This window comes from Nomascus leucogenys, chromosome 15, assembly GCF_006542625.1.
Source record: "Nomascus leucogenys isolate Asia chromosome 15, Asia_NLE_v1, whole genome shotgun sequence".
NCBI lineage: Eukaryota > Metazoa > Chordata > Mammalia > Primates > Hylobatidae > Nomascus > Nomascus leucogenys.
This window is the reverse complement of record NC_044395.1, coordinates 61,709,818-61,736,977: the sequence shown is the minus strand read 5'-3', so window position 1 is coordinate 61,736,977 and position 27,160 is coordinate 61,709,818. Positions and strand designations below refer to the sequence as shown.

At 42.5% G+C, this 27,160-nt stretch overlaps 1 protein-coding gene across 1 annotated transcript; it reads left to right on the top strand.

Annotated features, from left to right (window-relative positions):
* Positions 1-3,612: 3,612 nt before the first annotated feature.
* On the top strand, positions 3,613-26,242 carry NEU3 (neuraminidase 3). Its single transcript, XM_003254709.4, is given in 4 exon segments — positions 3,613-3,892; positions 3,895-4,209; positions 9,578-9,789; positions 20,752-26,242. Coding segments are annotated over 4 exon segments (1,887 nt in total). The 3' UTR covers positions 21,832-26,242.
* Positions 26,243-27,160: the final 918 nt, after the last annotated feature.

Here is a 27,160-nt window from a genome sequence, read left to right as displayed (position 1 = left end):
CCAGGACGTGACCCAGTTTCTATAAAGGAAATATTTCAGACAAATAAGGCTTAAAGAGTAATAAGATGAATACTTGTGAACCTACTGCCATTAAAAATATATATGTATTACCAATACAATTGAAGTCCTCTGGGTATCCTTAATCACATCTTACTTCCTGCACTTTCAGAAGTAACTACTACCTGGAATGTGATGTTTATTATTCCTAAGCATTTTCTTCATACATATGTGTCCATTATATATATGGATATATATACAGCTATATAGAGACATATATGGTTATTTTTTAATTTTATTTTTACCTCCTTGGGAGCTCTTTTTTTTTTTTTTTTTTTTGAGATGGAGTATCGCTCTGTCGCCCAGGCTGGAGTGCAGTGGCTCAATCTCGGCTCACTGCAAGCTCCGCCTCCCGGGTTCACGCCATTCTCCTGCCTCAGCCTCTCCGAGTAGCTGGGACTACAGGCGCCCGCCACCACGCCCGGCTAATTTTTTGTATTTTTTAGTAGAGACGGGGTTTCACCGTGGTCTTGATCTCCTGACCTCGTGATCCGCCCGCCTCGGCCTCCCAAAGTGCTGGGATTACAAGCGTGAGCCACCGCGCCCAGCCTGTTTTACCTGTTTTTAAACTTTATATGTGGTTTTTGATTGAGAGTCTCCCAAACAACCCCTGTGTTCAGGTATTTGCTAGAAGGACCCAACGCGACTCAGCATATATGACTAACATTTATTCTTCGATATAATAAGAACACATCTGGATCATAAGGGAAAAGGACACTGGCAGAGTCTGGAGGAATCCATTTGCAGGCTTCCTTATGCTCTTCCTCCCATGAGGGATTGCAAAGAGCCCACTTTGCCCCAGCAACAAAAATGCAGCAACACGTGTGTAATGTTTCTGTCCAGGGAGCCCATTAGAGAGTACCCACAGTTTACTGAGGTTTGGTCATGTGGGCACCATCTGCCTAGCACATAATAAAGACTCCTAGAAAGCAAGCAGGTATCCAGCATAAATCATACTGCATTCAAACAGTCTGCATAGTCAACTACCCTTTTCAGTTAACTGGTGACTGGGAACACTTTGATAGCCACGTTTCCAGACACCAGTCAAAAAACACCAACCTTGCAAGCAGGCCTTTCTAAGGATAACCTGTTAGGCCTGCTGTGGTAAATCTGCACAAGTACCGTTCTCTCTGTGTTGTGCAACTAGCTTTTTTGTTCAATATTTTGTTTGTGCAGATAATTTAGATTGATACCTGTAGCTACAATTTATTCTATTTCACTGCTGTATACTGTTAAACATGACAGTTTATTTACCCTATTAATGGACATTTAGGTCTTTTATAATTTTTCACTATTAAACATTTGCTGCTATGAACATTCTTGTATGGACGCATCTAATACAGGTAGTGGGATTCCTTGGTGGGAGAGGATATACATTTTTACTTTTCTACGTATTGCTAAATTTTCCTCTAAAGCGACTGTACCAATTTACATTCCTTCTATTAATGAAGGAAATACAAGATTGGAATAATTGGGATAGTTGTGTTATCTTTGTGAATAGATTTTAAAATAATGATTTAGATTTTTAAATAGTTGTAAGACTTCACATTTTCCATATCTTAGTTTGGTAACTTTTTCTAAAACTGTATTTATCTAGATTTTCAAACTTAATGAATAAAGTTTGTTTAATATTATTATTTCTGATCTCTGTTGTATCCCTGTTTATAGTCTCCTTTTCATTAATATCATTTATAACTTTTAAAAATGAGTCTTGCCAGAGGGTTTGTCCGTTTTATTAGATATGTCAAGACTCATATTTGCTTTTGTCAGTCCCCTCTATTGTACTTTGCTTCTCGTTTCATTTATTCTGTTCTTATTTTCATCATTTCCTTTTCTACCTTTTTGGGATTTATTCTGTTCTTCTTTTTCTACATTCTTAAGTTAGATCCTTAATTCATTACTGTTTTGTTGTTCTTATCTCCTGGTATAGGGTCTTTATTTGAGTTCTCCCAGAGGCAAGTTCTGAGACCAGGACCTGAGAGCAGTAGTATATGTGAGAGATGCAGGGAGTGCCATAATGAGGTGGGAAAGTAGGAAGGGAAGAAAAGGTGAGCAATAAGCGTGTAGCTTTTAGTAGATATTGATAATTGCTGTCTAGATTCATTAAATTCATTGTGTCATTAAAGGACAAAATGATGAAATTCTATCATTCATTTGGCATTGGTCAGTTAATTATTTTATGAAGGAGAACTTTTCCCCATCAACTATTCAGTTACCCAGAAATACGGTTTGTACAGGAAAGGCAGAATAAAAAGCTGCTTTCCTTAGCAAACTCTGAGGTGACCAAAGTGACATTTTTCTCCATATGTCAATATGAACTTTCTTTGCAGTCCTTGTTCTTTTTGATGTTCTAATTTTTCCATATTTGGCCAGTGGAATCACCTTCAAATTGATTCTTATCTTCTTTTGACATGACCTGAAATAGTCTTTTGTGGCTTTCTTGCTTTCTGTTAAGATGTTCTAGGCTAATCTTATAAATGTTCCCTGCACCTAAAATCAGCCATTTTTTCCATGGAACCCTGGTTCCTTTGGGGACAAAATAGTATTTTAAGACCCATTATTGCCGGGCGCGGTGGCTCACGCCTGTAATCCCAGCACTTTGGAAGGCCGAGGTGGGCGGATCACGAGGTCAAGAGATTGAGACCATCCTGGCTAACACGGTGAAACCCCGTCTCTACTAAAAATACAAAAAATTAGCCGGGCGTGGTGGCGGGCGCCTGTAGTCCCAGCTACTCGGGAGGCTGAGGCAGGAGAATGGCATGAACCCGGGAGGCGGAGCTTGCAGTGAGCCAAGATGGCGCCACTGCACTCCAGCCTGGGTGGCAGAGCGATACTCCATCTCAAAAAAAAAAAAGACCCATTATTTGGGCTTATTACGACTGAGTTCGTCTCTGGTTCTAGGCCTTTTTTTTTTTTTAGAAAAATACAGCAGGTTGTATTGAGGTTGGCACCTATGTTCTTTCAAAGAACCCTCATCATTTTGTGAGTTCTTTCCTTATGGCACCACGATGTTCCAGGCTCATCTTGTATGTTCCCTGCCTCAGCACAGGATTTTTTTAATGAGAAAAATATCACGAATTCAAATTTACAGAAGCTTTACATTTTTATATCCTGTAAGTTAGCAGTCTGTCTTTCCTTTTATTGGCATTTGTAAAATTTCTTCTTTTTAAAATTGTTATATTTTAGAGACAGGGTCTCGCTCTGTCACCCAGGCTGGAGTGCAGTGGTACAATCACAGCTCACCACAGCCTCCAACTCCTGGGCTTAAGGCATCCTCCCATGGAGGCCTTCCAAAGCGCTGAGATTGCAGGCATAAGCCACCAGGCCCAGCCTATTTCCTTTACGTTGTACTTAGTCCCAGATAAAAAATGACCTTAGATCAGTCCTTTCCTCTTTGGCTGGGGAGAGGGGGGCTTAAATTCCGGCACTGTGAAACAGAAGAATGGACTCAGTGCTATGTGACAAATCTATGTATGTAAATGTGTGTATATACACACACATAAATTATATATATAAATATATTTTCATTTTCATATTTTGCAAGGAGAGTAGCCAATGCTCTGGACCTCTGGTCCTTTTTGTAGGGTACCATCTGAGGCCCGGAACCTTTGCTCAACTCTCAGGCTGTCCAGGGAAGCTTTAGGCAGTGATACCGAGCTACAGACCAATATAAGAGCTCGGGGCTGTGGCACTGAAGAGAGGAGGCGGCCGTTGGGAACTGAGGTGGGCCCAGGGCTTGAGCTGAGCTGGCGAGGGTGGAGGTGGTGCCGATCCCACGCCGTGGTGGGGGCCAAGCTGCGGGCTGGAGGGAGGGGCAGCGCCGAGGGGGCAGGACGGGGAGGGCTCGCGGAGGAGGCCAACGGTTGGCCCCAACCGCCACTGACTACAGCCTGCGCCCGCCTCTTTTCGTTGCCGTTACCTCTTTCCGGCAATCGACACGCTCTTCGCTTCTCGGGGCTTGTCTCCGTGTCCACCGTCTCTGTTGTTTCTCCCTCTCTATCCTCCTCTGTCTTCGTCTCCCCAGCCTTGGGGCCGGTGCCTCTCCCGAGCTTCGGCGAATGAGACCTGCGGACCTGCCGCCGCGCCCCATGGAAGAACCCCCGGCGTCCAGCTCTGCCCGGACAGAGACGGAGGAGCCGGGGTCCAGTGCAGGTGAGCGGGGTTGGGAGACAGGAGAGCTCCCCGAGGAGGACTCAACTGTGGGGACTGGTTGAGCAAGACCATCTGCGCTTGGGAAATCCAGCGTTGGATTATTGAGACAGAGTCACCTAGTCGGCTAGGATCTGACCTGGCCAGAGTATTCTTAGCTAGTCCTATTTTTATTCGTTCTCACTGAAGCCGAACTTAAACCTCAGAATTATCACTCCAGAGATGAAAGGGAACTGAGACTGGAAAAGCCCTGCTTACCAGAGGTCTCTGGGCGGCAGAAAGAGCCCTGAGCTTCAGTTTCAACTTAGGAGACCTGGGTCTTGGTCCAGATTTTACTGTGGAGTGGCGTTCAGTAAGCTTTTTCCCCATCCCGGGCCCGAGTTTTCCCATGTATACCATGAGAGGGTTTAGACTACAGATCTTCAAAGGTCTGGCACATGGTAGGTGCTCCTTAAATATTACTTGTTAGGAGTGAATAAATGAGATAGGAAGGCCTCCTTCTGGGATTCACAGGAGGCTCATTGGGTTAGTTGGAGGCTGTGGAATTACATTATTATAGTCTGAGAAGTAGGCGGTATTATCTCCATTTTATAAGTGAGGAAACTGAAGCTCAGAAGTAAAGTGACTTGCTAGTAAGTGTCAAAGTCAGACTTAAGAGTCCATGCTAGGCTATACTCTCTCCCAGTAAGAAAGTGGGGAGGACTTGATGGGAAAGTGATTATATCGAGCAGCAATTAATCATTTGAATTCTCTGCTTAAATGAACCCCAGAGCAGGCCCATATCTGATTCTTTTCTATCCCCAGTTTCCGTCACCTGATTTGTGTGAAACGGTTTGGGTGGGAATGCCAGAATCACCATCTATGTTACTTCTGTCATCAACGATCAGCATAATTACAAAAATTAATGGCTCTAATTGTTATAGTGATAATAAAGCATAGATGAAATTGTGAGGACATCAAAATTTATAATTAAAGACACCTATTAAAACAGCAGTTTAAAATTTATAAAGCACTTTTGAGTGGTTCTTCATATTGATCCGCTTAGGTAGGTATTACTATCCGTAGTTTACAAGCAAGGAATCCAAGACCTAGAGGTTGAGTGACCATCAAAACGTCATGCAGCAAGAAATGGAGCTGAGACATGAATCCAGCCCATGTGATAAGTGCTTCTCCTTTGGTGATTATTTCCCTATTTCCTCTCCATTTTCTTTTTTTTTTGAGACGGAGTCTTGCTGTGTCACCCAAGCTGGAGTGCAGTGGTACAATCTCAGCTCACTGCAACCTCCATCTCCTGGTTTCAAGCGATTCTTCTGCTTCAGCCTCCCGAATAGCTGGGATTACAGGTGGATGCCACCATGCCCGGCCAATTTTTTTTGTATTTTTAGTAGAGACGGGGTGTCACCATGTTGGCCAGGGTGGTCTCGAACTCCTGACCTCAAGTGATCTGCCCACCTCAGCCTCCCAGAGTGCTGGGATTACAGGCATGAGCCACCGCACCCAGCCTCTTCCTTTCCTGTTCTGAGCCCTATCCGGCTCCATGCCTATCCTGTGCTCCATTCTTCTTATCACCTGGAGAATTCCTGTTTAGATTTAACTAATAGTCACATGTTGAGACTGATGATAGTAGTGTTGGTTTAACTTGTAATTAAGGTGTTAAGAGTTTAAAGTATGTTCTGTTTCAGCAATAAAGAGGGATTTAAATGTTTTTAAGAAAGGGAGTTGCAATTGTTATTATTGTCATTGTTATCCACAGGATTCAAGGAATAAAACTAGAATATACAGTAATTGGTAGTTTCAAAATAGTAACTGTCATATATTGCACTCATACTATGTCATAGGCCTTGTAAGAGCCACTGTAGTTAAGCATTTTATTTCTATCACCTACTCTACTGAATTGTATAGGGGAGGATCCTGAAGCATAGAGAAGTTGAATAACATGCCCAAGGTCACATAGTCCTGGCCTGGTCCAAATTGTATATTCTTAACCATTACATCAGCCTGGCTCAGAGACAGATTGTTTGCTTAGAACAAAGCCTGACCCTCCTGGGGAGGAGAGCCTGAATTGAGGGGAGAGAAATGTGTTCTAGTATTGGGTGAGAAGATGGTCTCCCCTTGCTTATCTTTTGATTCTGCTGTTGAGAGCCTGGGATTGAAATGAAGGGAGGCTTTTCTTCTGGACTCAGCAAGGCCACTCCCCCAGTTCCCCTCATGATACTGAGCCATAGTTCTTTTCCCTTCTTCAAGTTAGGAACAAGTGACTAAATATTCATATGCTATTGATAAAAGTTTGTCTTGACTGACACTAGGAGGCTGTAGCCAAAAGCAGTGCAACTTTGCCCTATAGTTCATTGTCCTGAAAGCTTCCTGGAAGATTGGTCTAAAATCATCATGCCATTCCTCTGTTAAAAATTCTTGAGTGGTCTCCCATCGGTGGAATAAACACCTTAATAAGATATCTAAGCCTCCCAGGATCTGCACTGTGCTGACCCCTTCAGTCCCACCTCTGCCCCATCCCTTGCACTCCACCTTACTGTAGTCACATTAAACTACTGAAAGGCCCCAAAACTCACTGTGTTTTCTGTCTCCTATAGGCTTTTCACATCCTCGTCCTCTGCCCTTCTCCTTTTTACCCTCAGTTGGCTGATCCACTGTTCATTCTTTAAGATCTGGCTCACTGATTCATTAAATCATTCAACAAAAATTTGTTGAGTGCCTGTTACTTACTAGGCATAGTTCTAGGTGTCAAGGTGGAGCAATAAGAAAACAGACGTACCCTTGCTGTTTCTGGAGCTTCCATTTTGTAATATGTATTAAACAAATGTAACGTAGGAGACATCAAAGTGTGATAAGTGGTGTGGAGAATAGAACAAGGAAAGAGGTTAGGCTGGGGCAAAGGAGTTGCAGAGAAACCTTACTGACTGGATGACGTTTGAGCAGAGCTGAAGAAGGTGAGGGAGCATTTTGTGGCTCTCTGAAACGAGTGTTCCAGGCAGAGCCTGTGACTATATGAGGCGGGAGCTCTTTTGGCTCAATCATTCTCTCCAAAAATCCTTCTCTGGTGCCTTGATCTGGATAGATGCCACTTTTCTGTTTTTCTACTTGCTGTTGTGTTTACCTCTAAAGTAGCACTTATTACATCATGTTATAATTGTCCATATATATGTCTGTTTCCCTCACTTGGATTGGGTTTCTTGAGAGCAGGAACCTCTGATCCTTCTCTGTCTTCTCAGCACCTATTTTAGGGCCTGACACAGAGGAGGCACCTAGAAATATTTATTGAATAAATTGTTCTTACAGCCTGATAATATTTACAAATGATTTGTAAAATTGGGTTTGGATGACAGTTGGTTTGAGGAAAAAGTAATTCTAAGGCTGCTTTTTGTCTGTCTGGCTTGATTCCCCTTATGGACCTCTGAGAAGCGGAACACCTGGTTTTCTTTAAGAAGAATACTTGGAGACTCCATTGTGAGCATTATGGCAGGGTAGCCAACCTGTAAAATGGTGGGTAAAATATAACAAAGCCGGCCGGGTACGGTGGCTCATGACTGTAACACCAGCACTTTGGGAGGCCAAGGTGGGTGGATCACCTGAGGTCAGGAGTTTGAGACTAGCCTGGCCAACATGGTGAAACCTGTCTCTGCTCAAAATACAAAAAATTAGCTGGACGTGGTGGCAGGCGCTTGCAATCCCAGCTACTTGGGAGGCTGAAGCAGAAGAATTGCTTGAACCCAGGAGGTAGAGGTTGCAGTGAGCCGAGCTCACACCATTGCACTCAAGCCTGGGCAACAAGAGCAAAACTCCGTCTCAAAAGAAAAAAAATAACAAAGCCCTTTATAGCTGAATTTTCGAGACAGCAAGAGAAATCTCCAGGGACCTGGAAACCAAGAGTGAACTGAAAACCAGAGTGGTTAGCTCCTTAATTTGCCCTCAGCTGCACTGGATGTCTCACCTAGAAACTTGGACTTTAATAGGCCTGTTGTTATAACAAATGAAGCTATAGGTCCGCATGGGTTAGACTCTAGTGGGTTTTTTGTTGTCGTTGTTGTTGGTTTTTCTTTTTTTTTTTTTTTTTTTTTGAGACGGAGTCTTGCTCTGTCTTCCAGGCTGGAGTGCAGTGAGGCAATCTCAGCTCATTGCAAGCTCCACCTCCGGGGTTCACACCATTCTCCTGCCTCAGCCTCCTGAGTAGCTGGGACCACAGGTGCCTGCCACCACACCCGACTAATTTTTTTGTATTTTTAGTAGAGATGGGGTTTCACCATGTTAGCCAGGATGGCCTCGATCTCCTGACCTCGTGATCCGCCCACCTTGGCCTCCCAAAGTGCTGGGATTATAGGCGTGAGCCACCGCGCCCGGCCTGGTTAGACTCTAGTTTTTGACGAGGATGGCATGTGAAATACTCACATGAAGCTAGGTCCCTTGAAAATCTGTACCCTGTGTAGGGTGTATACCTTCTGATAGGGTGGACTAGTATCTTAATTCATTTTCTGTTGCTTGTAACAGAATACCTGAAACTGGATAACTTATAAAGAAAAGAAATTTCTTACAGTTATGGAGTCTGAGAAATCCAAGGTCCAGAGGCCACATCTGGTGAGGGCTTTCTTGCTGGTGGGGACTCTGCAGAGTCTGGAGGCGGCATAGGGCATCACATGGCAAGAGGGCTGACTATGCTAGCTCAGATCTCTAGTTTTCCTCTTATAAAGCCCCTAATGCAACTCCCATGATAACCCATTCATCCATTCATCCATTCATGAGGACAGAGCCCTTATAACCCTATCACCTCTTAGAGGCCCCACCTCTCAACACTGCCATATCGGGGATTAAGTTTCAACATGAGTTTTGGAGGGGACAAATATCAAACCAGATCTACTAGGGAAAAAAAAATTCTCCCTACTGACACAGAGAGAAGACAAAGAGATTGCCTTTTATCCTAGGCTTTCGTACAGAAAAAAAGTTTTCCCAGAAAATTCTTAACCATAGGCATTCACTCATATAGATACCCAAATGGCCTAGAAACTCCAAGCCAAGAAGTTGACAATAAAAATCACCTCAGGCTGGTAATAACCCTGGATGCTTGGCAAAAACAAATGCAAAACCGCTCTGCTCCAAGATACATACTTGATACAGGCCACATAGAATTCCCACAGGGTCTGGAGTTAATGAAATTCTCATTTGTTAAACAAGAATGTATATTGCTTGCTTTGTGCTATTGAGAGCATATGTTATTCCTGTATAAATAAACATTTGAATATATCTGTGCCCCCCCCCCACCCGCCCCTTTGCTCTCCAGAAGTGAAATGATGAAGCAGAATTTATATGCAGGCCAGCATCTGGGTATGGACACACATTGAGCTGCCTTCTGTCCTTGCAGAGGTCATGGAAGAAGTGACAACGTGCTCCTTCAACAGCCCTCTGTTCCAGCAGGAAGATGACAGAGGGATTACTTACCGGATCCCAGCCCTGCTCTACATACCCCCCACCCACACCTTCCTGGCCTTTGCAGAGAAGCGTTCCACGAGGAGGGATGAGGATGCTCTCCACCTGGTGCTGAGGCGAGGGTTGAGGATTGGGCGCTTGGTACAGGTGACTCTTCATCCCAGATCTGAGTCTGGGCCTCAGTTTCTCTTCACAAAGCTCAGAGCTCTTCAGGATCTGTGCCTTTTCTCATCAGTACAGGAAAGCCCTGTGTGGGGAGCAGAGGCAGAAAAAACAGCAAAAACAATGGCTCTCACTGAGTGCTTATTGTGTGCCAGGGGCACATTGGGTCCTCACAGGTACTGTTTTCAGTCATATTTTACAGACAAGGAAACTGAGACTCAGAGAGGTTGCCATTTGCTCAAGGTTATACGGCTATAATAAAGCAGTAGAAGCTGGCTTCAAACTCAGTCGCTGACTCCAGAGACCTCCACAGTTATTTAGATTCAGCTAACATATGATGTGCCTTTCATTTATATTCCATTTAATCCTCATAAATCACCCAGGGAAGTAAGCATTGGTAGTCCAATTTTGCTGATGGGAGATCCTAGTGCTCCAAGAGGTAAGTGACTTGCTCAGGACCACATTTAGCAGATGACAGGGGGGATACCAGTAATAACCACGCTTCTACTACTAAATGCTGTATGTGAGGTATATTTTATTATCCCCATTTTGCAGGAGGTAACCAGGCCTGAGAATTAAGGTCATTTGCTTTGGTCACATGTCTAATAAGTGAGAGAACTGGAGTTAGAGCCCTTCTTCTTCAGTAGAACATTTTGACTGTATTTTTAGTGAGGAAAGAAGGGTTACTGTTCTTTGGCCTGGAAGCTACAGGGTTATTTCAGACCCCAAATAGGCATATGTCGGAGATATTGTGGATTTGGTTCCAGACCACCACACTAAAGTGACTATCACAATAAAACAAGACACATACATTTTTTGGTTTCCCAGTGCATATAAAAGTTATGTTTACACTATACTGTAGTCTATTAAGTGTGTAGTAACATTATGTCTAAAAAAAGTACACACCTTAAAATATTGCTGAAAAGTGCTAATGATTATTTGAACCTTTGGCTAGTCAATCTTTTTGCTGGAGTGGGTCTTGCCCTGATGTTGGTGGCTGCTGACTTATCAGGGTGGTGGTTGCTAAAGATTTAGTGTATTATTATTTTTTTTTGTAGAAGCATTTCTTACTTACATAGATAATTTCTTAAAGTAAGACAATGGGCTGGGCACAGTGGCTCATGCCTGTAATCCCAGAACTTTGGGAGGCCAAAGTGGGAGGATTGCTTGAGCTTCGGAGTTCAAGACTGGCCTGGGCAACATAGCAAGACCTTTTCTCTAATAAAAATAAAAAACACTGGGTGGGTTTAGTGGCACACACCTGTAGTGGCAGCTACTTGGGAGACTGAGGGGGAGGATTGCTTGAGCCCAGAAGTTCAAGGCTCCATTGAGCTGCGATTGTGCCACTCTACTCCCGCCTGGGGGACGGGAGACAGAGCAATACCCTGTCTACCCCCAACAAGAAATAAGACAACAATGAAGTTTGCTGAAACAATTGACTCTTCTTTCATAAAAGATTTCTCTGTAGCATGCAATGCTACAGAATTTGATAGCATTTTTTCTTATAGTAGAACTTATAAATGAATCTTCTCAAACCCTGCTGCTGCTGTATCAACTAAGTTGATGTAATATTTTAAATCGTTTGTTGCCATTTTGACAATGTTTACAGAATCTCCACCAGAAGTAGATCCCATCTCAAAAAACTACTTTATTTGCTCATCTGTAAGAAGCTACTCATTTGTTCAAGTTTTATCATGAGATTGCAGCAATTTAGTCACATCTTCAGGCTCCACTTCTAATTCTCTTGCTATTTCCACCATATCTGCAGTTACTTCCTCTACTGAAGTCTTGAACCCCTCAAAATCATCATGAGTGTGGGAATCAACTTCTCAATGTCTCTTAATGTTAATATTATGACCTCCCATGAATCATGAATGTTCTGAATGGCATCTAGACTAGTGAAATTTTTCCAGAAGGTTTTCAGTTTACTTTGACCAGATTCATCAGAGTAATCACTATCTATGGCAACTATAGTCTTATGAAATATATTTCTTAAATAATGAAACTTGGAAGGTGAAATGACTCCTTGATCCGTGGGCTACAGAATGGATATTGTATTAGTGGCCGTGAAAACAACATTAATCTCTTCCTACATCTCCATCAGAGCTCTTGGATGACAAGGTACATTGTCAATGACCAGTAATATTTTGAAAGGAATCTTTTTTCCTGAGCAGTAGGTCTCAACAGGGGGCTGTAAACAGAAATGCTTCATCCAGGCTTTGTTTTTAGAGCACTGGCAGAGTAGATTTAGGATAATTCTTAAGAGCCCTAGGATTTTCTGAGTGATAAATGAGCATTGACCTCAACTTAAAGTCACCAGCCTGTCCTTTGAAGGTTTGAAGTCAGACATTGACTTCTCTCTAGCCATGAAAGTCCTAAATGGCATCTTTCAGTAGAAGGCTGTTTCGTCTACAGGGAAAATCTGTTGTTTGGTGTAGCCACCTTTGTCAGTTACCTTAGCTAGATCTTCTGGATAACTTGCTATAGCTTCTCCCATCAGCACTTGCTGCTTCACCTTGCCATTTTATGTTATGGAGATAGCTTCTTGCCTTACACCTCATGAACCATCCTCTGCTACTTTCCAACTTTTCTTGTGCAGCTTCCATACCTCTCTCAGCCTTTGTAGAACTGAAGAGAGTTACAACTTTGCCCTGGATTAGGCTTTGTCTTAAGGGAATGCGGTGGCTGGTCTGATCTTTTATCCAGACCTCTGAAGCTTTCTCCCTATCAGCAATAAGGCTGTTTTGCTTTCTTATCATTCCTGTATTCACTGGAGTAGCACTTTTAATTTCCTTCAAGAACTTTTCAGCCTGGCGTGGTGGCTCACGCCTGTAATCCCAGGACTTTGGGAGGCCAAGGTAGGCGGATCACGAGGTCAGGAGTTTGAGACCAGCCTGACCAACATGCTGAAATCCCGTCTCTACTAAAAATACAAAAAAAGAAAAAATTAGCCAGGCATGGTGGTGCATGCCTGTAATCACAACTATTCAGGAGGCTGAGGCAGGAGAATCGCTTGAACCCAGGAGGCGGGGGTTGCAGTGAGCAGAGACCGAGCCACTGCACTCCAGCCTGGGTGACAAAGGGAGACTCTGTTTCAAAAAAAAAAAAAAAGAACTTTTTCTTTGCATTTACAACTTGGCTGTTTGGCACAAGAGGCCTAGCTTTCGGCCTGTCTTGGCTTTCAACATGCCTTCCTCATAAGTTTAATCATGTCTAGTTTTGATTTAAAGTGAAAGATGGGGAACTCTTCCTTTCACTTGAACACTTAGAGGCCATTGTAGGGTTACTAATTGGCCTAATTTCAATATTGTTGCGTTTCAGGGAATAGGCTTAAGGAGAGGAAGAGAGATGAGGGAACAGTTGGTTGGTGGAGCAGTCAGGACACATATAGCATTTATCAAGTTCACCATGTAATATGGGCACAGTTGTCGTACTCCAAAATAATTACAGTAATAACATCAAAGATCACTGATGAAAGATCACCATAACAGATGTAATAATAATGACAATGTTTGAAATATTGTGAGAATTAACCGAAACATGACAAAGACATGAAGTGAGCACATGCTCAGTTCAGGGTTGCCACAAACCTTCAGTTTTGTGGCAATATCTGACAAATGCAGTAGAGCAAAGTGCAATAAAATCACATATGCCTGTATTTCTTATTGTTGCTTTCCTCTCTCCCAGGGCTAGCTTAAATGAGACAATGGTTTTGAGAGTCTTTTGTAAAAAATATATATAGCTGTGTCATCTCTCTATATCTATATAGTAGGCACTTTAATACTCCTAACCTACCCTGCTTTTTTACCTACAGATGCCTCAAATCTGACCATTAAATCTTCATATCCACAGCAGATAACCTTCTTCTGCTGTTAAAGTGCACAGTGCAAATGCTATTCTGCTGAACATGGGCCTTGCCATCAATCCCTATCTTTGCTTTTGATAACACTGGCTCACATTTCTCTTGGTGAAGTTTTTTACTCTGTGGGATTTTCAGTTCCTGTTCTTTCACCTTATCTTCTCATGAGTCTTTCTCATGGCCTCCCGGGACCAGACTTCTGCATGTATAACTAGCCTCCACAGAGGCCCAGCCCTACAGCCCAGTAGAACTTGAGATTCTAGCTCTTTCCTTTCTTCTAGGACAAGCATTGCCTGTGGTCATTGGTCATGTTGCACTGTTTTTGATCACAGACAGTAGGCTGTTAAGCATTTTTTAAAAATACTATTTTTTAGAGACAACTTCTGTGTTGCCTAAGCTGGTCTTGAACTGCTGGCTCAAGCAATTTTCCTGTCTCAGCCTCCTGAGTAGCTAGGACTACAGGTGTACACCACTGTGCCCAGCCTTTTAAATTTTAACTATCTATCTGTTTGTCTGTCTGTCAGTCTATCTAGAGATGAGCCCTCTCTGCGTTGCCCAGGCAGGAGTGCAGTGGCTATTCACAGGCTTGATCATTGCATACTACAGCCTCAAACTCCTGGCCTCAAGCAGTCTTCTCACCTAAGCCTCCTGAGTAGCCGCGACTGCAGGCAGGTGCCACTGAGCCCAGCAAGCATTTTTTATCAGACCACGCCTGTTGCATAACTTCACTACTCAGTAGTCACACACATTCACAAACATGTCCACTTTAACTCATTCTCTCTTTATTTCATTCTCTGACTTATTTAATTGTAGAATCTTGAAGTTAGAAGAATCATGAGCCCAACTTCTTTCCCAATATATAAATCTGTATTCTATTGGTAGTTACTAAAATCTTAGTGATTAAGAGCATGGCTTTGGAGTCAGTCAAGACCTATCATTTATTGGCTTTGTGGCCTTGGATACTTGACGCTTCTCCATTTCATCAGCTGCAACATATAATTAATAATAGATACTACATAGTAAGAACTAAACATTTGTCATTTTCCATTAAGGGTCTCCTTGCACAACTCTTCAGCTGAGCACCTGATTGCTGTGGTAGCTGTTTTTTATGTGTGAATGAGATGATCTCTACTTCTCTATAATTACTCATTGGTTTGTTCTGCCTTCTGGGGCAGTCAGTCTATACAAAATGTAGATAAAATCTCTTTTTCAGAGAACTACTCTCTGAAGTACCTGAAAGCTGCATTCATGCCCTCTGAGTATTCTGTTTTCTGGGCTAAACAGCTTCAGTTCTTTCTGTAACTTCTTAGGGCACAGTCCTGATTTGGTTTCTGGCTCCTTGAAAATTGTGATTACTGTTCTTGGGATCTGGTCTGAGATAGCAGTGTCTTTTTTAAAGTAGGATACTCAGAATTGAACTTGGGACTCCAAGGGTAGACCGGCCAGCTCAGCAATGAGGTGAGCTATCCTATCTTGTATTCCCTTTCATGCAATTGAAGGTAAAATAGCACTTTCTTGGTAGCTACATAGCACAATTGATTAATGTTGAGTAGATGGTCAGCCAAAACCTCCAAGTCTTTTTCACATTTGTTGTTCTTTTTAAAAAAAAAAAAAAAATTGCAGTAAAATACATCTAACATAAATTTTACCATCCTAACCATTTTTAAGTGTACAGTTCAGTAGTGCCAAGTATATTCAAATTGTGCACCCAATCTTCAGAACTTTTGATTTTTCAAAACTGAAAGTCTACACCCATTAAACTGCTCACCATTTCTCCCTCCTCAGTCCCTGGCAACCACTAATCTACTTTCTGTTCCTATAATTTTGACTACTCTAGGTATCTCATATAAGTGGAATTGTATAGTGTTTGTCTTTTTGTGATGGCTTATTTCACTTATATAATGTCCTCAAGTTTCATCCATGTTGTAGCATATGTCAGAATTTCCTTCCTATTTAAGGCCGAATGATATATCATTGTATGTATATACCATATTTTGTTTATTCTTTTTTTTTTTTTTTGAGGCAGGGTCTCACTTTGTTGCCCAGGCTGGAGTGCAGTGGCATGATCATGGCTCTGCAACCTCGAACTCCTGGGCTCAAGCAATCCTCAGCCTCCTGAGTAGCTGGGACTACAAGTGTGTGCCACCATACCCAGCTAATTTATTTATTTATTTATTTATTTTTTGTAGAAATGGGGTTTCAATATGTTGCCCGGGCTCCATTCATCTCTTGATGGATACTTTGGTTGCTTTTCCCTGTTGGGTATTGTGAATAACATTGCTATGAATAAGGGTGTGAAAATATCTCTTTGAGACCTTGCTTTTAATTCTTTTGGACATAAACACAGAAGTGGAATTGCTGGATCACTTGGTAATTTTATATGTAATGAGAAACTGGCATGCCATTTTATATTCCTACCAACAGTACACAATGGTTCTAGTTTTCTACATCCTCACCGACATTTATCATTTTCTGGTGTGTGTGTGTGGTAGCTGTCCAAATAGGTGTCAGGGTGATACCTCATTGTGTTTTTTAGTTGTATTTCCCCATTAATTAGTGATGCTGAACATGTTTTCATATGCTTGTTGGCCATTACATTTGTTCTTGTTTTTCTTTTTCTTTTTTTTGAGATGGAGTCTTACTCCACCACCCAGGCTGGAGTGTAGTGGCACAATCTTGGCTCACTGCAACTTCTGCCTCCTGGGTTAAAGCGATTCTCCTGCCACAGCCTCCCAAGTAGCTGGAACTACAGGCATGTGCCACCATGCCTGGCTAATTTTTTTTGCGTTTTTAGTAGAGACAGGGTTTCACCATGTTGGCCAGGCTGTTCTTGAACTCCTGTCCTCAAGTGATCCACCCGCCTCGACCTCCCAAAGTACTGGGATTACAGGCATAAGCCACAGCACCTGGCCTACATTTGTTCTTTAATCAGTTTACCCCATGCAAATTTTTAAGCCACAACCTGTTTTATCTCTGTCAAGCCTCAGCTTGTTTTGTATGTCCCATTGCTCCAGCTAGTTGAGATCATCTTAGATTCCAAGGCTTTCATGCTGTGTTTACTCTTTTTTCCACGTTCATGTCAGTTGTATGTTAGATATATCTGGCTCAAATAATTTTCTTCTCTCAGCCATTAAGGATGACTAAACTTCTGACTTCTCAAAAACTAGACTGCTTAATAAGTAAGCTGACTTGATCACGTATCTCTGGCATGTTTAGTGTGCTCAGGGCACTCTGGTATAGAATGGGCTGTCCCAGAGATCTTGAATTCCCTGTTGATCTAGCTTAGTTCAAGGACGGAATGGTCTTTTATCCAGAAGACTGCGAGGGGACTCTTCCATGCGATGGGAGTTAGCACTAGATAACCCTTGTGGTCCATTATGGCTTAGATTTCTTTTTTGTTTTTGAAACAGGGTCTTGATCTGTCACCTAGGGTGGAGTGCAGTGATTGATCATAGCTCACTGCTGCCTCGAACTCCTGGACTTAAGTGATTTTCCTGCCTCAGCCTTCCAAGTAGATAATGTAAAAATTATCTAGACCCAGATCATGTAAAACAAAATGCTTTGTAGAGATAAGGACCCACTATGTTGCCCAAGTTGATCTCAAGCTCCTGGCCTCAGGCAAATGGCTCTGAGAGTCTATGATCAGAGCCTGCTTAATCTGTTTTGTCCATTTCTATAGAAATTAATTTTTTTAATTTATTTTTTGTTTTAGGTAGTTAATGCATTTCATATAGCTGAAAAATAAAAATAGTATAAAAAGATACATATCTCATTTCCATTCCCCTACCTCTTATAGGCAATCACTATTTTTTCTTGTTATCTTTTCAATGCTGCTTCATACAGAAACAAAGCAAAACAAGTATGTACTCTTAATAGCCCTTTTAAAAACTTTTAAAAATGTGAAGTGATAACATATACAGAAAACATAAAACATAAATGTAAAATGCACAAAACATAAATGTCAGCTCAATGAGTTATGACAAAGCCAACACTTGTGGACTCACATATAGAACTCACAACTAATATTCCAAGAAATAGAATGTTGTCAGCATCTGAGAAGCTTCTCTTATGGCCCCGCCCTCCTTCCCAAAGGAGAAGTTGATTATATTAAGTTGATTTATAGCCCTAGAGTTTAGTTTTGCTTATTTTTAATCTATGTATTCTTTTGGTCTGGCTTTTTTTGTTCAGTATTTTTTTTTTTTTTTTTTTTGAGACGGAGTCTTGCTCTGTGGCCCAGGCTGGAGTGCAGTGGCGTGATCTCAGCTCACTGCAAGCTCTGCCTCCCGGGTCCACGCCATTCTCCTGCCTCAGTCTTCCGAGTAGCTAGGACTACAGGTGCCCGCCACCACGCCCGGCTATTTTTTTTTTTTTTTTTTTTTTTTGGTATTTTTAGTAGAGACGGGGTTTCACTGTGTTAGTCAGGATGGTCTCAATCTCCTGACCTCGTGATCCGCCCACCTCAGCCTCCCAAAGTGCTGGGATTACAGGCGTGAGCCACCGCGCCTGGCCTGTTCAGTATTCTTGAGATTTATCCAAATTGTTGTGTGTAACCCTAATTTGTTTTTCATTGTTGCTTAGTATTCTGTCTTATGAACATACCACAATTAAGTAATCCATTTTACTGTTGTTAGATACTTGGGTTAGTTATTATAAGTATAGATTATACTGCTATGAATATTCTTATATGTGATTTTGGTACTGCAGGCATACATTTTGTTGGGTATGTAGCTAGGAGTGGAATTACTGGCTCATGTGGTATGTGTATGTTCTACCTAAATAGATAATGTCAACCAGTTTTCTAGAGTGATGGTTTTAAGGGCTGTTCTGCCTCAGTTCCATCCTTATTCCCTGGATTTGGCCCTTTAAGGTTCCATCTCAAATTACATGACAGTTTACCAGGCCTTCAAGTTTTGTCCTTCTACTCCATAAGGTTGTCAAATGACTTGCTCAGCTTCTCAGCCTTTCGGTTACTTCTTTGAGAATTACTAGGGTACCCTAAGGGGAAAAGGGACCAGCCAACCTCTATGAAAGAACTTAGCCTGTAATTCTTCATTCTCTTGTTTGCTCTCTGGTGCTTCCAGATATTTTGTTTTTGTTTAAATATTTTACCTATCTTTTCAAGTTCTCAGTGGAAGGATTGGTCCAATTATTTAGTTTGCTGTAACCAGAAGTCCCTTTCCTCCACATTTCTGATGCAAAAAGTAGCATACTACATACACTATTCTATATTTTGCTTTCTTTATTTAAGAATATATTATGAAAATCAGGCCAGGCGCGGTGGCTCATGCCTGTAATCCCAGCATTTTGGGAGGCCGAGGCAGGTGGATCACCTGAGGTCAGGAGTTTTGGACCAGCCTGGCCAACATGGTGAAACCCTGTCTCTACTAAAAATAGAAAAATTAGCTGGACGTGGTGGTGCAAGCCTGTAATCCCAGCTACTCAGGAGGTTGAGGCATGAGAACCGCTTGAACTTGGGAGGCAGAGATTGCAGTGAGCTGAGATCGCACCACTGCACTGCAGCCTGGTTGACAGAAAAAGACTCCATCTCAAAAAAAAAAAAAAGTATGGAAATCTTTCCATATCACTATATATGGAAAAAAGGTCTTCCCCCACATTGCATGTTCATTTCACCCATCCTCTATTGGCGAATATTTGAGTTGTTTGTAGTATTCTGCTACTTCAAGCAATGCTGTATTTGAATAATCTTATACATACTTAATTTGATGAGCAGATATACCTTAGGATGAATTCCCAGAATTGGGCATGATGGGAAAGGATAAATGTATTTGTAATTTTGATATATGTCCTACATACAGGTTGAACCATTTGCACTTCAGTCCATATATGAAAGTGCCAGTTTCTTCACATTTGTCAACACAGTATTGTCAAGCTTTATGATTTTGCTAATTTGATAGATGTGAAATGTTATGTCAATTTAGTTATTTTGTTTTATTTTTATTTTTAGAGATGAGGTTTTTCCATGTTGCCTAGACTGGTCTCGAACTCCTGGGCTCAAGCTATCCTAAAGTGCTGGGATTACAGCATAAGCCACTGTGCCTGGCCATTGTCAGTTTAGTTTTAATTTGCATTTCTCTCTTATGAGTGAAGCTGAACTTTTTTTTCTCTTTCTGTGAGTTGTCTGATCTTGCCCTTTGCCCATTACTGTTGGATTCCTGGAAATTTTCCTACCAATTTCTACTATTGTTTTGAAAATATGTTAGGGAGATTAGACCTTTCTTTATTTGCAATATGTCTGATTAGGCATTATCTCATTGTATCCTTATAATAACTCCTCTGTGAGGATGTTATTAAATTTTCCATTTAACTGATGAAGAAATTGAGGTAAAGTAAGATTAAGTAACTTGCCCATAGTCACAAAATAAGTGATGAAAGCATGGTTTGAACTAGGTGTCTCTGAATCTATGCTTGAGCTTTCGACAAAAGTTATAAATTGCCTTCCCAGTGTAGTACAGAAAGGAAAAAAATTTATCTTAAATTTCCCTTTATTTGCTTAAAATTTCTGTATTTGTTTGCCTTGCTTTGCTTTTCTTCCTTTTCTTTTTTCTTTCTTTCCTTTCCTTTCTTTTCTTTTCTTTTTTTTTTTTTTTTTGTCTTTCTTTCTTTGTAAAAATATTTAGCTCCTATTATGTACCAGGTGCTGGAGAATCAGTATTAGTAACTAATAGTGTAAGCCCTCAAAAGGCTCATAGTCTAGAAAAGGAAGACAGTCATAAAAAGTTACAATGTTATACAATAAATTTATTAGGAGAGGAGAGTGAGTTTCATGGAAGGCTTTATAAAGGAGGTGACTTTTGAGTTGGGTATGGAGGATGATTTGGAAATCTAGATGAAATGAGGAAGAGCATTCCAGACAGAGGAGACAGCTTGTACAACATTTAGCATTGTCTCTTTCCAGCTTTTTAAGTTATCCTGTAATATCCGAGAATTTAGTGAGTAGTTAGGCTTTCATGATTTTATAAATTTCAATATCATTTATTTCTTATTTATGAAAAATACTAATACTTTTAACGAGCTTCATGTTTTCCTATTAGTATCTCACTCCTACTTTCTCCCTTCTCCTTGTCTAGTGGGGGCCCCTGAAGCCACTGATGGAAGCCACACTACCTGGGCATCGGACCATGAACCCCTGTCCTGTATGGGAGCGGAAGAGTGGTTGTGTGTTCCTGTTCTTCATCTGTGTGCGGGGCCATGTCACAGAGCGTCAACAGATTGTGTCAGGCAGGAATGCTGCCCGCCTTTGCTTCATCTGTAGTCAGGATGCTGGATGTTCATGGAGTGAGGTGAGAGACTTGACTGAGGAGGTCATTGGCTCAGAGCTGAAGCACTGGGCCACATTTGCTGTGGGCCCAGGTCATGGCATCCAGCTGCAGTCAGGGAGACTGGTCATCCCTGCGTATACCTACTACATCCCTTCCTGGTTCTTTTGCTTCCAGCTACCATGTAAAACCAGGCCTCATTCTCTGATGATCTACAGTGATGACCTAGGGGTCACATGGCACCATGGTAGACTCATTAGGCCCATGGTTACAGTAGAATGTGAAGTGGCAGAGGTGACTGGGAGGGCTGGCCACCATGTGCTATATTGCAGTGCCCGGACACCAAACAGGTGCCGGGCAGAGGCTCTCAGCACTGACCATGGTGAAGGCTTTCAGAGACTGGCCCTGAGTCGACAGCTCTGTGAGCCCCCACATGGTTGCCAAGGGAGTGTGGTAAGTTTCCGGCCCCTGGAGATCCTGCATAGGTGCCAGGACTCTAGTAGCAAAGATGCACCCACCATTCAGCAGAGCTCTCCAGGCAGTTCACTGAGGCTGAGGGAGGAAGCTGGGACACCATCAGAATCATGGCTCTTGTACTCACACCCAACCAGTAGGAAACGGAGGGTTGACCTAGGTATCTATCTCAACCAGACTCCCTTGGAGGCTGCCTGCTGGTCCCACCCCTGGATCTTGCACTGTGGGCCCTGTGGCTACTCTGATCTGGCTGCTCTGGAGGAGGAGGGCTTGTTTGGGTGTTTGTTTGAATGTGGGACCAAGCAAGAGTGTGAGCAGATTGCCTTCCGCCTGTTTACACACCGGGAAATCCTGAGTCACCTGCAGGGGGACTGCACCAGCCCTGGTAGGAACCCGAGCCAATTCAAAAGCAATTAATTGGCTTAGGACCCAATTTCCATAGATGCAAATGGCAGTTACAGCCAGGTTAACAGAAGCTACTGAAGTCTACAGAGAACCAAAAAACTTAATATTCTGTTCCCTACCTTTTTTCACTTCTCCGCCCTCAAAGAGCAAAATGAAAATTTTGCCTTAGCTACTGCGGTGGAAAGAGCACTGAACTAGGAGTTGGAAGACCAGGATGTGGTCCTGGCTCTGCCACTGGCTTGCTTTTAGACCTTGGATGTGTCACCTGAACTCTCTGGACCTCAGGTTTCCATCTGTAAAATGAGAGTATTAGTTCTAAGATTTCTCATCTTCTCATCCCTAGGACAAGCATAGTGCCTGCATGCTTCATGATCAGTAAGTCCTGGCTGCATAAAGGACTCTGATGTCAAAATGGAAACCAGGGGACTTATCTTTTCACATGACTTACCCCTCATCCAAGTGTGAGGTTACAAGCAGGTGTCATGGCAGGAAGGAAGACCAGATCTGTATGATTTGTTCCATTTTTAATAACAAAAATATCCACACCCTTTTAATAATGCTCAGAGCTCTGTAGGCTCTCTATCCTAGAGGAATTGAGCAAAACAGAAGAATCATGAAGTCTCCTACCTTCTACAGCTTTGTAGTTCTGCTTACCTTCTCTTCCTCATCCAGAAAGCATCATTTTCTAGGGAAAACAATGAGAATCTCAATGCCAGTAGTACTGGATAATAGTGCGTATTGCTTCTGGTGGCATTACCCTGATGATGGGCTGAAGTTCATTTATTAGGGTGGTTCCCAGTGGGAAAAGGACATAGATTAGGACTTTAAAACACTGGACAGAATTTCCCACAGTCTCTGCCCTCAAGGAGTTCACCAGTTTATGGGGCTAGAAGAGCGAGAAAATTCAAGAAAATAAATGTAGCTGGTGGGAGAGTTTGTAGATGTTGGGCTATATGTTGGGGTGATGGTAGCTCCTGATGTAATTTTCTTAGTTGCATCTTCAATATGCCTGGAGTCGTCTGTCCAAGGCTTGTCCAGGCTTCTGGGTTTCCCTTAAGTTTGTTTTTCTCAGGATATTGTCCTGGCCCAGCTACTCCTTTACCTGTGAGAAGATCTTCACCATTAGGAAGATCTCTGGACCCCCAGATCTCAGAATCAGGCCTATTTGTGTAGGCCCATGGAAATCACTACTTGTGAAGTAGGGATGCCTTTTTGTCTAATGGTTTTCGTGCTGAACTTAGTCCATGCCGAGTCTCTCAGATGATACCACGTTGGTTGTTCTTACCTTAGATTGTTTCCCCCATAGCCTGTTATTGCAACAGAAATTCTATCATGAGAGATTTATTTTTTTGTCCCTATTTTAGGAGTCTAATGCTTAAACTGATATCAACTAAATATATTTGGTGTTGTATAATGACCACAGAGAACAAGTCTTAGTCATGAAATATAGCCTAGGAGGCTAGGGGTTACAGTTGCACTAGTTGGGTAGAGAGAGTCCTACAAGATAAAAGTGGAGATTAACTTTACCTACTTTAGCAGATTGCTTAAGCCATGGCTTAGAGTGGCTTTTAAAAATCCCCTTAGCTTCTCCTACGTTTGCCAAGGTAATCTTCCCAATACACAATTTTTCACTCATGTATACATTTATCTAAATATTTCTTGAGTGCCTAATACAAGGTACTTTCTACTGCCATTCCTTGGCTCTAAATCATTTGTGGTTTTCCATTGCCTATTATAATGTAAAGATGTTTACATTTAGCCTGACATGTAGGACCTTCCAGCTGTTGGGTGAAATAATGCACACTTTCCTCTACTTCCTTATATGAGGCCCACTGTCAGGGAAAACCTCTGTCAAGTTGGCAGGTGGAGGGTGGTAGAAGTCTAGGGATGGGCAGGGTTGGTGCAGGGAGGAATTGGGGAAAGGGAGAGGATTAAAAGGGCAGCCCCCTCCTGAGTGGTAGAAACCCCTTGTTCAGCAAAGCTTTCCTGAACACTGTACTGCAAGTGGATAGGAATAGGGAGGATGGCCAAGTCATACAACCAGGGCTAAAGGATGAAAAGAACGAGAATATCAACTTCTTTTTTTTTTTTTTTTGAGACAGAATCTCACTCTGTCGCCCAGGCTGGAGTACAGTGGCACAATCTCAGCTCACTGCAGTGTCCGCCTCCTGGGTTCAAGCGATTCTCCTGCCTCAGCCTCCTGAGTAGCTGGAATTACAGGTGCCTGCGACTACGCCCAGCTAATTTTTTGTATTTTTAGTAGAGACGGGGTTTCACCATGTTGGCCAGGCTTGTCTCGAACTCCTAGCCTTGTGATTCGCCCGCCTTGGCCTCCCAAAGTGCTGGGATTACAGGCGTGAGCCACTGCGCCCAGCCAAGAATATCAACTTCTTTAAGGCTACTCAAGAAGGGAGTCAAGGCAGGGACCTTGGTCTGTGCCATTGTGACCCAGAGAAGTCTAATACCAGTACTCATAAGAGGTCCATCTCTAAATTGCCCTCCTCTTACTTCTTCCCCCTGCCTCATGTTTTTTCTCTTTAATGACTAGCATGGAAACTCTTTAATTGGGGCAGGCCTGTGTGCTTATCTCAGGAATAGTAAGAAAAGGGGGTTGGGAACAGGGGAGATCCAGAATAAAGACTTGAGAAAGGGACAGAGTGGGTAATGGCAGCTGTGAAGAAAAAGAACAGATCAGAAGAGTCCTGGCACCTTAGGAAGAGAAAGTGTCACAGACACGAGGCCTAGGCTAGAGATGGTGTAGGTGGTAGCTGCTGTGAAGAAGAAATGACAACAGATTGGAGCTGTTCCCTGAAACCTGTGGGAAGGAAGAGAGACCTGCACAGGCCAGCACTTAGCTTGTGGAGAAGGTCCTAACCCAACACTGCAACTTTAAGCTGGCTTAACTTGTCCAAGTTCCAGATGACCAACAAAGACAGCTATAGACACTCCAACTCTGTGCCAATTACCCAAGGCCTTCAGGGCCCTGGGACTTATTCCATGATACTGGTACCCTAACTGAACCCATTTCAGCCACTCAGATTGATAGGGTGGAAAAGACAGGGCAGGTGGTAGCAGCTGTGAAGAAAAGAGGAAAGCAGATGGGTGGCCTATAATCTACAGGCATGTAGAGAGGACTACATAGGCCTCCGTCCTTTGCCCTCAGGAGCCCCCTTCCTGTCCCTTGGACTCTTACAATGGATCCTTCCAGCACACATGGCCCAACACTGAGAGTGCAGGAAGCATGGTTAGGGGCCTCCTGCTGCTGGTATGTACCCAGGCCAGCTTCCTGCCGACACAGCCTACTGGCTGTGTTCATGTTCTCACTATTCACCTCAGGCCATTGTCTAGGTACTTAATTTGGACTTGTTTCCCCTGGTCACCAGTCTCCCCTCAGATATTCACAGGACATCAAGCAGCTTCAGCCATGGGTAAGAGGCTTTTCACTCTGCCTGTTGGGTAGCCCAGAGGACCCGCAAAGGTCAACCTGAGTCTCCACAGCCTCCTCCCCAGGGCAGTAGGAATTGATATCTCACTTTCACCAGGTTAGGCTTCTCACTCTTCTCGAGTAGGCCATAATCCGCCTCTTCAGTAGGCCATGCATCTGTCTCTGCAGTGCCAGAATTCACAGTCTGGGCCTCCCTTCGGTCCTTACCATAGGCTGCCGTGTATTATTGTCTATGTTGTGCCCTGTAGGCCTCTGCTAGGCTGTGAACTCCTTGACTGACTCCTCACTGTGTCCTTTTTACCTTGAATCACAGTGGCTTATCTAAAAATATAAGCTTTTTTTCTGTCATATTCTGAATTCCCTGAAGGTAAGGACTATGTCTGATTCCTCTCTTTGTTCTCTGCACCCAGTGTAGGGCCTGAAACAGAGTAGCCAACAGTAAAGATACACTGAATGAATGAATGAGTCAAACATCCTCAGGAGCTAATTGAGAAGGCTAGGGGGAGTTGCGCTGTAGGGAGAAGGATGTTGCATCCATTTGTAGATTGTGTAGCATTCAAAACTGCTGAACACTCACCCTCAATGTATATTCTCTGTTCTGGCCTGCTTCCAGGTCAGTTACACTACTTCCTGGGATGGGCCTTTCTCTGGGGTAAGCTTGGTTGTCCCTAGCTTTCCCAAGGATCACAGCCCAAAAGGCGCAGTGGGGAAAATTTATGGCCTATTCGAGAAGAGTGGGCACCCTAATCAAGCCAAGCCTTGATTTGGGGTTCTTACTTCACTGGTATTTTCCCTCTGTCCGCAATTGGATTTTCTATAGTTACTACTTTTCCAGGCCTCCAAGGAAGATTCTGAGGCTCGATGTGTTCTGACTGTGTCTTGGCTTTGTGATGCTGAGTGCCAGAAATACTCTGTACTATAAAAACTACCATTGTTCTTTGAAACAACAAAGAGGAATAAAGAACTTAATTCTGGTGACTATTTTTTTTTTCTTAAACTGTAAGATGACTATTATACTAATATCTAGTTTGTACCCAACTTGTTTTAAAAAATGAATTTGAGGCAATTTCTTGGTTTTTGATAAGAACTTTTACTCTCAGAAACTTTACTAATGATAATCCTTTGCACTTTTACACATTGTTATTTGAGCATAATTACCTATTAAGGGAAGCAAAGCAGGGATTACAATGCCTGCTTATGGAACACAATGTCATACACTAGCTTTTAAGAGGAGGAGCCAGAGGTACAGAGTCACCACTGACAGCAATGCTGGTGCTTGCCACTGCATATCTTACCCTTTTTTCAAAACACCTTGAGATTATTCTCAACTTGTAGCTGAAGGGGCCACAAATATTTATTAACAGCCAAATCAAGTGGAATGATAGCTTTAACTTAACTGCTAATTTTTACTTGACTTTGTTTTTCCATTGAGATGTTTAAGGCACTATTGAATTTGGCCAAATGTTTCAGCATAACTCCTTAAGCTCTGTCAGTAGGTCAGTTTGCTCTCTTCATTTCACTATTGGAAAGCTTTCAGGCTGGGCATGGTGGTTCATACCTGCAATCCCAGCACTTTTGGAAAGCTGAATCACAGAAAAACATCCTTGGCTAGTGAAGAATGCCTGTGTCAGTAGAAAACTGAAAGAAGGGAGCCAGGCAGAAACTGATAAGGGTTGAGAGGCGGCAAGAGTCCTGATGATAGCCAGTAGGGTCCTTCACTGTTGTGGGAACCAGTGACCCACCAGCCTTTATTTCTTAAGCTAGCGTGAATTAGACATATATATATACATATATATGTATGTATATATGTATATATATATATGTATATATGTATATATATGTATGTATATATGTATATATATGTATATATATGTATGTGTATATATATATATATAG